The sequence below is a fragment of the Fundulus heteroclitus genome, chromosome 18, assembly GCF_011125445.2.
Source record: "Fundulus heteroclitus isolate FHET01 chromosome 18, MU-UCD_Fhet_4.1, whole genome shotgun sequence".
NCBI classification, from domain to species: domain Eukaryota; kingdom Metazoa; phylum Chordata; class Actinopteri; order Cyprinodontiformes; family Fundulidae; genus Fundulus; species Fundulus heteroclitus.
The window spans coordinates 33,063,853-33,076,836 of NC_046378.1; the positions used below are offsets into that span (position 1 = coordinate 33,063,853).

At 42.2% G+C, this 12,984-nt stretch overlaps 1 protein-coding gene across 2 annotated transcripts in view; it reads left to right on the forward strand.

The window, feature by feature from the left end:
* The first annotated feature begins 722 nt into the window (after nucleotides 1-722).
* Nucleotides 723-12,984, forward strand: part of lhfpl6 (LHFPL tetraspan subfamily member 6) — an 80,103-nt gene continuing 67,841 nt past the window's right edge. The window contains exons 1-3 of one of the 2 annotated variants that reach the window (XM_021322907.2): nucleotides 723-1,056; nucleotides 2,568-2,644; nucleotides 3,121-3,621. In XM_021322907.2, coding sequence (XP_021178582.1) covers nucleotides 3,237-3,621 — 385 coding nt within the window. In that variant the 5' untranslated portion in view covers nucleotides 723-1,056; nucleotides 2,568-2,644; nucleotides 3,121-3,236. The remainder of the gene's footprint in view (nucleotides 1,057-2,567; nucleotides 2,645-3,120; nucleotides 3,622-12,984) is intronic. The other variant, XM_012875250.3, reaches the window with a different exon arrangement.

The window sequence follows — 12,984 nt, forward strand, 5'->3', positions numbered from 1 at the left end:
TTTCTTGGACTTCTTATGGTTTGGTATTAAAACCAAATGCGGTATGTTTTATGGGCACCAGGAGATACCAGCTTTGCTTAAATTTAAGATATTTAGAAACATGAAAAAAAATATCTAAACTAAAAATCTTGATGAAAATCTGATCAGATCAGAATCAGTATCAGACATACTTTAATAATCCCAGGGGAAAATTATTGTTTCAGTACAATCGCCATAACATGAACAAATAGACATCACAAACATTTCAGGGAAAATTATGATGGGAAAATTCTAATAGTTTCAAGAATACAAAAACAATGTTAAAATTATTATTATTATTATTATTATTATTATTATTATTATTATTATTATTATTATTATTATTATTATTATTATTATTATTATTATTATTATTATTATTTTCACCCATAAAAGATCAGAAATGATCTTTAAAAGCAGAATTAGACGAAAATAACAGCTTCTTATATCAATAAACCTCTTGAGCAGAAAGTTCGTGGATGATTCTTGAGATATTTTTGTTTTCCAAGCCTAAGTGAATGCAGGGACCATAGCAGCGTTGACTCTGGCCCCTGGGTGGGGATTTATGTGATTGATGGTCACCTCCCAGCAGCGTCTCATGGACTCGCCTCCTCCCCGCCCCTCTCTCTCTCTCTCTCTCTCTCTCTCTCTCTCTCTCTCTCTCTCTCTCTCTCTCTCTCTCTCTCCCTCTCTCTCCCTGCCTCCCTCTCTCTCTCGCTAAGCAGGAATGTGTGATCGGGAGTCCGGTCAGTGCGTACCGCTCCGCTCGTCCGTCTCTGCGCCGCGCAGGAGTAAATCATTGATCCAAATCTTCGCTTTCACATGTCGACGAGGAGGAAGTGATTTGTGTGCGGATTCTGCAGTCACTTGTCTCATTTGGTGTTCTTGGATCCCCTCTTCGCTCGCTCGGAGTCATTTTCTCCACCTTCTCGGCCGGAGAAAAGTTTGCTTTAAGACCCAAACACAGCTGGCACCAGCAGATGTAAAGCAGCCTCCCCGCAACATCGTGCGCACCTTGTATCGGACGTCTCATAACATGTAAGATTTTCAACCTTGTATCTGTCTTGCAATCTATTATTTTTTATTTTTTATTTTTTCTGAAGCAGGTATGGTAAGGTGTGTTGCACCGGGTCACCCCTAACCACAGATCGCTGCATGTTCGTGCAACAACCCTAAGTCTGGTTCATCAACTAAATGCGTTCAGGATCAGTTGATGTTGGTGGTGCATAGCAGTTCATTATTGTTAATAAACAGCCCAAAAGCTGCAGAAGTTTTACTATGACACGTGTATGTGTGTTATATGTTACAGTTTAGAAAATAAATAAACTCGCAATTTGGTTTTTAACAATAACCTGCGTCTGATGTCATTGTAATAGCCATTAGTATGCTACATGTATCACAGGCAACACAATCAAACAGATGCCAATAAGTGTTATACCAATATCATTCACATGGCATTCCATCGATGAGCCAGATGGGAATCGGCCAATTATAACATTTGATCGGCTTTGATCAGTGATCAGCATGTCAAGTTCTGAAATCATTGTTTATTTTTTCTGCTTTTCAGTAGAAGAGCATTGTACATGCATTCTGGGTGTGCTTTTTTGAATTTTATAAAAATCAGATTCTGTTTGGAGGCATAAATGATGATAAAAGGTGTAACGTTTTTAAGTTTCCTGTTGGAATCTGTGACCTTTACCAAAACCTTGCCATGCATATTTTACATTTTCTGTGTTATAGTTTATCAGATAACTGGTGTTGGAAAGAATAAGCATGAGTATTGTTTACATTCCTGTGTTGTAGAGATGCATCAATCAGTCAGAGATCAGAATTGTCCAATTTTGCATTGAATGGCACGGATCTGTAATTTGAAGGACAAGTTTGAAAATAAATTATTGTTCATATTAATTAAATACATTAAAAACATTAACCCTACAAAAAAAAATATGGGAATTAGCAATCTTACGCTGATCAATAGTGATTTGATGTGTTTTTTTTTTTTTTTTTTTAGATTGATAAAAATGATGAGACACAAATTGGGATAGGCAGGTAGCTTATTTATTTTCCGTTCAATTTAAAACTGCTACCTCTACCAAGAACACGCTGCACATTGTAACAGTTTTACGTGGTATAATCCTTTGAAAAAACACACGAACAGAATGGTGGAATCAGAATTTGCAGGTCAAGCGTCAGAGAAAATCAGAACTCTTAATTAGCTAGGAAAAGCCTGAGGGTGCATTTTTGCTTTGTAACCATTTGACTAATTCCACATAAAATTCCACATACAAGAACAAGCTTGCATCAGTATTAATAACAGCCATGTGTTGTAGGGAGGCTGTAGAGTCGAAGAGTATTCACTAAATGAACAGCAAAAACTTTGCTCTTTTTTAGTTTGGTTAACAGCAGTTAAGGATTAGGGACAATTGCTTTGACGCATTAATTGTGACAATCTTATAAATCCTGCCCTTGCTGTTGAATTCAAAACTAATACCTCTATTACATAACCGTCTTTTTTTTTTCTTCCTCTCCTCTTGTGTTATATCCATCAGGGGAAAAGCTAAAGTGGACAAAATCAGCATCAGCAAAGCAAACCAGAAATAAGTGTCCGCCAGCAAAAGCCTGATTGGTTCGTTTCTCCTTTAAAAAGTCGAAATGCATAAATGAAATCCAAAAATAATAGTTTCATTCTTCTAACCTACATTGAATTGATTAAACCATTTGCTAGAGTTTGGTCCTAGAAGCGTTTTTGTTTACCATTAATCAAATCACAATTATGTTTAATCTATACTGAGTTATGTTGTTGGATCTTAACATAAACAACAAAGCGATTTCGGTTATGTCTCTGCCTGGATTTAATTATTTATTATGACAAAACACAACAATTAATTGCAAAGTTTTAATAAGCCATTAGAAATAATAACTTCTTTGGCACATTCTGTTTTCTATTAACACTTTTATTATGATTGCATAGAACAATTCCCCCCCCCCCCTTTATCTAGCTGATTTTGTTTGCTGTTTTAAAACCCCACAGCCTGCTTGTTTGCGTGAAGTTTCTGTGCACCGGCACTCAATCTGGGTCTCTCCTCCTCCTCCTCCTCACAGGGATCCAGAGTCACTGAGAAGGTGAAGACAGCAAGTGTTAAATGCTCACTGCAAGCCTTCCAGCGACACAGCAACTGCTCATTTAACTGCTGTCCTGCTCAGTGGCTGTATTTACGATGGCGTCCAGTCTGACGTGCACGGGCGTTATCTGGGCCCTGCTGTCCCTGCTGTGTGCCGCTGCCTCCTGCGTTGGCTTCTTCATGCCCTACTGGCTGCTGGGAACGCAGATGGACAAGCCCGTGTCCTTTGGCACTTTCCGCCGTTGCTCCTACCCGGTACGAGACGAGGAGAAGCAGATCACGGTCATGCTGGAGCAGTGCGGGCGCTACGCCTCCTTCCACGGCATCCCGAGCCTGCACTGGAGGATCTGCACGGTGGTGACGGGCGTCGGGTGCGGCCTCCTCCTGCTTGTGGCCCTCACAGGTCTGATGGGCTGCTGCATCTCTGACCTCATCTCTCGTACGATTGGTCGTGTGGCTGGTGGCATCCAGTTCGTTGGAGGTGAGCAAAGCGACGTTTGGTTTCTTTTGGTACCCTCTCCGTGAATGCTGAATTAAAAGTACACATTGGTCTTTAACTTTAATCTTAAAGGCATACTATGCAACATTTTTGCAGTTATTTAATGTGTTCCATACCGTTTTGGATGATTAAATGAGTAATTTCAGGTCGAACAAAGGTTTTCTCGGCCGCCCTGGTGGTCTGTGGGGGAAATACCGTACTTGCAATTGCAGGAGCCTTCGGCCCGCACACACAGGTTCAGAAGTCTCGTGCAAGACCGCGAGAGTCGGTCTTGCTTTACGGCGAGAACTCCATGTGTTTTTGCCCTGCCATTCACTATATGCACGCACGGAAGCAACAACAAAGAACCGTGTGTTAACGTCAAATAAACATGCAAGCATATCGAGTTTTTTAATTTTTATTATAATTATTATTATTTTTTTTTTGAATGTTGGCAAGGCAGTAGTGTGAGTTTGATAGCACTGCGGGAAACCCTGATGTTCTTACTTTCACTGTGTTAGTCATTGTTTGTACTGCCGTTTTTTCGACTTTTCCTTGCGTTCGCCTGTCTGCTAAACTCAAAACAACCGCGCCTGGCTTGAAGGAGAAACCAGAACAGCTGAGCATCTTTATGACAGTGCACTTTTACTTTCGCCCTCTGGGGGGAGCCTCGCTGGAAGATCAACCCCGGTTGCATAGTATACCTTTAACTACATTTAATGCATTTTAATAGGATTGTATGCGATAGACCAACACAATTGGTTTTCCAATTGCATTCCCAATTAATGTCCTAAACAAAATCCAGTGCAACCAGTTCCCTTTAGAAGTCACCTAACTAGTAAATTGCAGTAAACTATAATACAGGTATAAAAACATCTATTTATTCGAGAAAGGTATCGAACAAATGGCATCATGAAGATCAAAGAAGACAGCGGAGAGTACAGAGATGAAGCTGGGTTATAAAGCAGTGTGTTGGTGATAGAACAAAGTGCCAAGCATTGGAAATCTCCGAGAGCACGGTTTAATTCATCACTCCAACATGGAAAGAGTGGCCAGCTACTGCAAGCGAGCGACGAGGTTTTAAATCAAAGAGGCAGCCACGGTAACTCTGGTGGCGCTCCAGAGGTCTGTTATACAGGTAGAAAAATCTGTTGATAGGACACTCCACAAATCAGAAATTTATGGTATAGCGGGGGAAAAGAAAGCTGCAAGATGTGCAATCTAAAGTTTGGTGCAAAACATGTGGCAGGAATGTGGAAGAAGGCGCTCTGGTTTGATGAGACCACTACTGAGCGTTTTGTCCTGCATTCAATACACCATTTGAGCTGAAAAACTAAATTCCACATCCCTGTGACCATCCCACACACTGAAACTGATGCTTGTCTTCAGCAGGGATGGGGTAAGCTGGTCAGCATTGATGGAAAGATTGATAGAACTACGTACAGAGCAATCCTGGAGGAAAACCTTTTAAAGGCTGAAAAGGATTCAGGACTTGGGTGGAGGATCCCCTTTCGAAGCAGGACAGTGACCCTAAATACAGCTAAGATGCCCTAGAATAGATGAAGGCATATTATTGTGTTAGAATGGTCCAGTCAAAGTCCAGACCTAGATCCAACTGAGAATATGTGGAACACAAGAGTTTAGAAAACTGTTTTCCGCTGCTACTACTCCCATATAATCTGACTGAATTTGAGTTATTTTGGAAAGAAAAGTTCAGAAAAATGTGAGTTTTCAGAAATGCAAAACTTTTCGTGACATTCCCCCAAAGACTTGCTACTCTAATGACAGCAAAAGGTGTCTCTATTCAGCTTTGAAATCTTTGAAAACAGGTATCCGTTTCTTTCCTCCTTATAATTCGCTATAGCTCACTACTCTGTGTTGGTATGCCATATAAAATCCTAATAAAATACATTAAAACTTATGGTGGCAACATTACAAACTTGAATAGGTTTAAGAGCCGTAAATACATACTTTCAAAATGGTACTGGAGAAATGATTCAAGTTTTAAAGTGTGTGTCTAAGCTCTTGTTAAAATAGATTTCAACAAAAACATTGGTGAGAAAACAAAGATGCTTAAATATTGCAGCTCTTCTGTTTTTTTTTTTTTTGCCAGCTGTTCTGTGGTTCTCCCAGTAAATCCACAGTTTCCTCTGCTGGTCTGCTGCACAGGAAATGAAGTCTCCCAGTGAGCTCCCAGTTGTACTTCTGAAGTCCATTTGATAGTTTTTGGATGTTTTCTGCAGCGCTGTTTTTATTGGGATGAAGCAAAATCGTTGTGAGAATGATTAAAGACATCACACATCAAACTGGATCGCTAATGAAACACAACACTTGCTGCGTTTGCAAGCTCTTTGCTGCACATGGGTTCTCTCAAACACTTGGGCTTTTTGCGTATGGTAATCTTTGCTTCTGAAGTTCTGGGAAGTCATCATGGTCCACAGATGAGCTCAAACTCTGAGTTTGATTCTTTAAGTTTAAAAGAATCTATTTCTTTCTTTCTTTTCTTCTTTTTTTTTCTCCACAGTGAAACAGACTCTTGTCAACTCTGCAGCAGTCCCATTTTGTTTGTCTGTTTGCTGCAAGTTAGACCCAGTTTGGCCCGGCACCAGCTTTTGTTTGTGTGTGTGCGTGCTGTTTTTTTTTTTTTTTTTTTTTTTTTTTTTGCACATGTGCTCTCTCGGGATGGGAGGTCTGAAGGAAGGCTTCCACTGAAGCTGCAAAATTTCCCCCCCTCGCCCCAGTTTAAGAAGCTGCGGCGCTCCAGCCCCTCTCATTAACTCAGAAAACGTTTGCTTGCATACTGTGGCTCACCACTCTGCTGTTTGCAATCCCCATCACTTCAGCTTGGATTTAAAATGTGATGGGACAGAGAAGCAGGTTGCAAGCTGACTTGATGGAGCTGCTGTTTTTTTTTTTTTTCCAGAAGGAAAAAAAAAAAAAAGAAGAATCTACAGAAGACTACCATGTCCTAATTCTAAAAGGCTTAGCTTCTTGGGAACTTCTTCGGCATTAATGATGTATAATAAGGCGGATTATCAAGGTGAAGGCTGCTTGGGTTTACTCTGAAGTCTGCCCTTTTCATATAAGGAAAGCTGCGTTTAAGCACCACATGCATGCAAGCTGCTATATTTGGTTGTAGGATTTAAAAAAAAAAATAAAGTCCTGTCTGTCTTGCTTGCATGCATTTTTTTTGTTTCTTTTTTTCTTATTGCAGACTCACAAATCCAGACACGCATGAATTTAGACAGTGGGAGAGTGAAGAAAGGAGGCGTACAACACAAGAGACGCCGCTCGGGTCTTTTCATCCTGAACGCTATAGCGAGCCAAAAAGGGCAGAGATGTCTCAGAAGGGCTAATTGGAAGTGACACAACTGAGAAGCTCAGTGGGCCGTTGCGTGTATTGTCTTCTGTCACTTCCAAAAAAAAAAAAAAAAAGAGTGCGGAGATATTCAGGCGGGCGAGGGAGGCCGAAGGGAGAGCGGGTGATTGAAACGTCCGGCGCTCGCTTCATGTTAGCGTTGAGAAATAAAGATCTGCAGTGAAACCTGGTCGGAGAGTGCGGCACTGAGGAGCGCGATCAGATATTGGTGATTAGCGGGGAGAGGAAGCAAATGTGACGAGCAGAGAAAGTGAAGTGTGAGTGTCGTGAAGTGTTGGCTGTGCGACGCCGCATCCCTCCGTCTTTCACCTGGTCCTCTTGTGGACCACTAATTAACGCCGTTTTGTGGGGAAAGGCCAGAGCGTGGTGGGGGCTTCCCACAAATAAAATATCAAGCTGAAATCTTCTTACAATATATCTCACTTCCCAAGAAGCGGATTAGAGCTGAAAGGTTTCATTGGTCCTTTATCTGATTAACTGGAGCCCCTGACAGGAAAAACTCTCCGCCGCTGTTTCATCCCAGCACAGCGAAGTGAGCGTTGCTCCTTTTCTTTGCTAATGTCTGCGGATTTTAGTCTTCGCACGGGACACCGTCGGATTGATGAATCAAAGGCTCCAGACTAACATCAAACAGCCTCACCCTTTTCGCTTTACAGTCTTTTGTTTTAGTCATACACGGTGGGGCACTCTCTGGAACGGATGTGGCACAGGCGAGTGCTTCAGACGTTTAAAGATTCTTGACTCGGATTTGGTTGTTAGGGATTTGGTCCCTCGCCCCCCCTCCCGCGGAGGCCCGCTCTGTCTTTTCGGGCACCTCGAGCAGAACAGCACACAGCAGGAGGGAAAGCTGTTTAAAGTTTGTTTTTCGCTGTCACTATTTAGGCCACCTCTAAACCCATTTCCCTAATTTGCAGATCCTTCTGTCACAATAAGTGTCAGTCTGTGCCTATCAGACGATTATTCTTCAGGGGTTTCAGAGAATATCGCTGTCCTTTGAACTTTTTTGACATCTTGACATGTGGCTACCTCAAACTTCTACATATTTCATTTGGATTTTATGCAACACACCAACACAAAGTAGCGCGTTATTGCGGAGTGGAAGACAAATGACACATGGAAGCCGTTCAGAGTTGATGGGAGGATGGAGAGAGCTAAATGCAGGGCACCACTTGAAGAAAACCCGTTTGTGGCTACGAAATACTTGAGACTGGGCCAGAGGACCGCCCTCTAACAGGATAACAACTCCAACCCTACTGCTAGCGCAACTGTTTAGTTTAGGGTTGTCCAATTCCAGGTCTCAGTGGCTGTTGTGCTTCAGGTTTTAACGTGTCCCTGCTGCAGCATGTTCGAACCAAATGCTTAAAAACCTTCTCATGGGGCCATGAAGTCCATTACGAGCTTTATCATGAATGATTCATATCAACTCTTAGCTTTGATGTCCATATGCGTTGAACCAGAAAAAAACATCTGACACACGCAGGAGACTGGCTGACATTATTCACGTTTTCTGATATTTTAACAGAATATGTGAGGCAGGTTTTAGATTTTATATGTTAATGGTCAGAAACTGTAGAGGCAGAAGGCTAAACGTGTTCAAAAACTGATACCGCACGTCACCTTGAATCTGCCATTCCCACGGAAAATACACTATATTGCCAAAAGTATTTGCTCACCCATCAACATTATTAGATTCAGGTGTTCCAATCACTTCCATGGCCGCAGGTGTATACAATCAAGCACCTAGGCATGCAATACTGTTTCCACAAACATTTGTGAAAGAAAGGGTCGCTCTCAGGAGCTCGGTGATCTCCAGCGTGGGACTGTGATAGGATGCCACCTGTGCAACATTTCCAGCTGAGAAATTTCCCTCGCTCATAAATATTCCAGTCAACTGTCAGCTGTATTATAAGAAAATGGAAGGGAATGTTAGGGAACGACAGCAACTCAGCCACAAAGTTGTAGGCCACGTAAACTGATGTAGCGGGGTCGGCGGATGCTGAAGCGTATGGTGCAAAGGGGTCGGCAACTCTCTGCAGAGTCAGTCACTACACGCCTTCATACTTCCTGTGACCTTCAGATTAGCTCAGGAACAGCACAGAGAGCCTCATGGAATGGGTTTCCATAGCCGAGCAGCTGCATGCAAGCCATACATCAACCAGTGCAATGCAATGCGTCGGATGTAGTGGCGTAAAGCACACCGCCACTGGACTCCACTCTGGAGTGATTCATCACTCCACTCTGGAGTGATGAATCGCACGTCTCCATCTGGAAATCTGATGGACAAGTCTGGCTTTGGCGGTTGCCAGGAGAACGGTGCTTGTCTGATTGCATTGTGGCAAATGTAAAGTTTGGTGGAGGAGGGGTTATGGTATGTGGTTATTTTTCAGGAGCTGGGCTTGGCCCCTTAGTTCCAGTGAAAGGATCTCTGAATGTTTCAGCATACCAAGACATTTTGGTCAATTCCATGCTCCCAACTTTGAGGGAATAGTTTGGACCTGGTCCCTTCCTCTTCCAACATGTGGTCCATAAAGACATGGATGGCAGAGTCTGGTTGACTGGCCTGTTCAGAGTCCTGACCTCAACCCTGTTAGAACACCTTTGGGATGAATTAGGCTACGTTCACACTGCAGGTCTTAATTCTCAATTCCGACTTTTTTGTGAAATCGGATTTTTTTGCGTGTCCGTTCACATTTCCAAATATATGCGACTTGTATGTGATCTCCTGTGTGAACTGAATGCGTTCAACCGAAGTGTCCCGCATGCGCACTCGAGGACGAGATGACGTCACACGTAGCAAGCGTGCTCAGTGTTTGCGGAAGTAAACATGGATTACAATGCTGGCGCGCATTTTGCTGTCATTAATTTCTTTTCTAACCGGAGCTTTCTCTCCACTGAATGCTCTTTTCATTGTTGTCTGCTATGGGTGTCGTCTTTCTTTCCGCTACTGCATAGCAGGACGCAGAATAGTGACGTTTGTTGTGTATCGGTGACGTACAGGTCGGATAAATGCGACCCGGCCGTACAGACACAGGTCGCATTTGAAAAGATCAGATACGTATCGGATTCAGGACCACATATTCAAGCGACCTGGGTCGCATTTGATAAAATCCGATCTGTGTTGTTCAGATTGTCATAAAAAGATCAGATACAGGTCGCATATGGGCAAAAAAAATCGGAATTGGGTCACTTCAGGCTGCAGTGTGAACGTAGCCTTAGAGCAGAGACTGAGAGCCAGGCCTTCTCCTCCAACATCAGTGTGTGACCTCACAAATACGTCACTGGAAGAATGGTAAAAAAAATTCCCATAAACACAATCCTTAACCTTGTGGACAGCCTTCTCAGAAGAGCTGAAGCTGTTCTAGCTGCAAAGGGTGGACCGACGTCATATTGAACCCGTATGGATTAGGAACGGAATGTCACTTAAGCTCATGTGTGAGTCAAAGCAGGTGAGTGAATACTTTTGGGTATATAGTGTATGTGGTTGCAGCATTGTAGTGTGGGGATGTCTTTCCTCAGCGGAAACGGGGAATCTAATCACAGTTTATGTTTTCAGGATTTTTTTCTAAATATTTCTGATTGTTAGACCCGCCAAAACTCTCTGGTATCTGACCTGCTCCCTAGTTGGCGTGGATGTTCTGTGGGAATTTTTCACAAAAACAAACAACTGTGGTGGAGTTGGAGCTCATAAACAGGTTTAGATAAATTTTCCTAAACTTTATCCAAACACTGTGCTGCTTAGATCGGGGACAGAGTGGCCGGGAACAATGGATGTTTTTTTTTTTTTTATGGTCCAGTGTTAAATTATAAATGTAGATACATTTTGTACCTTTTAAATTCTGTTGCAGTTTCATTACCTCTCAACTTTTTACAGAACTATCTTCCTCCTTACTGATTGTTTTGGGACTGTGTGTGACAAGTTGTTATCATTCTTAGACATAAAATGCTGTGGACTCAATGCCCAATAATTCCATGTATAATGTATAAGTAATGTTTAATGTATAAAATCAGGAGATGTTTCCAAATGCCCATTTCCAAGCTGTGGCTGCCACTCAGACCTGATTAAATGGAGCGATTTCATCAACATGTGCTATGAACTGCCTCAGACATCTGGGTTTTTGTCTCAGATCTCCAGACCTCGCCTGAGACGGTCTAATTCTCGTGCCGTGTGACTGGCTTTACGGGATTTATATCGTCAACTTGCTAGATGCCAAAGCCAATGATAACTTGAAAACGCAATTGCAAAATTAATTTCAAACTGGCAGAGAAAAAAGATGGGATGAATGCCAAAATCCTGTTTTTTTCTGTTGCACCTGATATGAGCCCTTGTCGCTCTGCTTTCAAAGATAATGGAGGGCTAGTTGGTGTGTGTCTGTTTGATAAATAACAAAAGGCAAAAGCAGCTGTTCTCACCACCAGAAGCGTTGCACGTTTTAGTCTTGTTGCGAAAGCAAAATGCCAACACATTCTCATTCCGATGATTAGATTTGAGTTTGAGTTCTGTACTCCTTTCGGTTCCACTGATCCGTGCTTTTCTATGTGTTTGTTTTGAATCAGCTATTTCCTCGCGTGTTTCCTTTGTAGTACACTGCTGTGAAGAAAAAAAAAAAAGTATTTATTTGCCTGATACAGATTTAATATGGCTGGTCCCACTCACATGTTTCAGACCGTCAAACCAATTCTAGTAACGGACAAAGAGAACCCGAGGAAGTACAAAATCACAAATTGGCTTCATTACTGCTAACCTATAGAGTCAAGACAGAGTAAAAGCAGTGCAGCGTGCTGATCTAAAGAACCTCAGGCACAGATGAGAAGCGAGTTATTGAAACCTGCCTGTCTAAAATGGTTGCAAAGCCATTTATAAGGCTTTGTCCCTCCAGAGACCACAGTGAGAGTAATTAACCACAAATTAATTAAACGGTCGGGAACCAAAAAGACAGCGTGGACGATTCAGGTAGGAGGTCACAAAAAAAAAAGCCAAACTAAAGTCAGACACACTCAGACAGTGTTCATGATTCATCAATAAGAAAGAGGCTTAGCAATAATGGCCTCTCCTGCTGACTAAAAAGAACACGACAGTCTGTCTAACGCTTGCATTTGGGAGATTGGGGAGCACTTTACCCCTGAAAAAAGTATTATTCTGTTGAGAACTGCATTTTGTGTTTATATTTGTGTTTATTCCTCCAGTTTCTACAACTTTTTTAATCTTTCTCCTTTTTAAATAACTTGAACTTTCCTCCTGCTTTGGGTTTTACTCAGCTACGGCCAGGACAGTTTTTATTTCATACCGGCATGAAATTGAGATTTAATTCAGATCAGAAAACACTTTTTCCTTTTGAGACGGTGAATCAAATAAAATCGATCATTTGAACGCTAGTGGTCACAACAGAGAGGAGCTCAGCTGACACATTTTTCCACACCGGAGCTGAATCTCTCAAAATATTGTTTTGACCTGGAGAGAATATCAGTGCGACCAAACTCATTTTAGCTCCTGATGAAAATGTCCGGCGAGATGGCCGCTGGAAGCCGGAGGGTGCGGGCCGTATTTCATCGAGGACGTGCCGAAACTGCTGAGTCTTCGAAAAACCGAAGGTGAAAACAACAAGACGAACACTGCCACGCGTGACGGCCTGCGCTCAGCTTTTTCTGGGGGTTTGTTGGGATGCTGTGCGCCGGAGACGCAGAGGACTTTCTTACAGGCTGCTGCTGCGTCCCTCAGGGATGTGGCTCAGCTTTGAAATAGCTCCATGCAGCATTTTCACTATCATAAGGGAGGGTTGCGGCCAAGAAGGGAATTCAGTAATCTGATTTACTTTGTCAATGTTCGATAAACTACAAAGAATTATTTAGTTTGTAAAGGGAGATGTTCTGCTATCAGTTTTCAATAAGAATAAATTATTGATTGGATACATTTAATGTCTGTTGCATTATATATTAGTCAAGAGCTTTGACAGCCCTTTGATAAGCTGAGATCAGAAAAAAATGGGGCA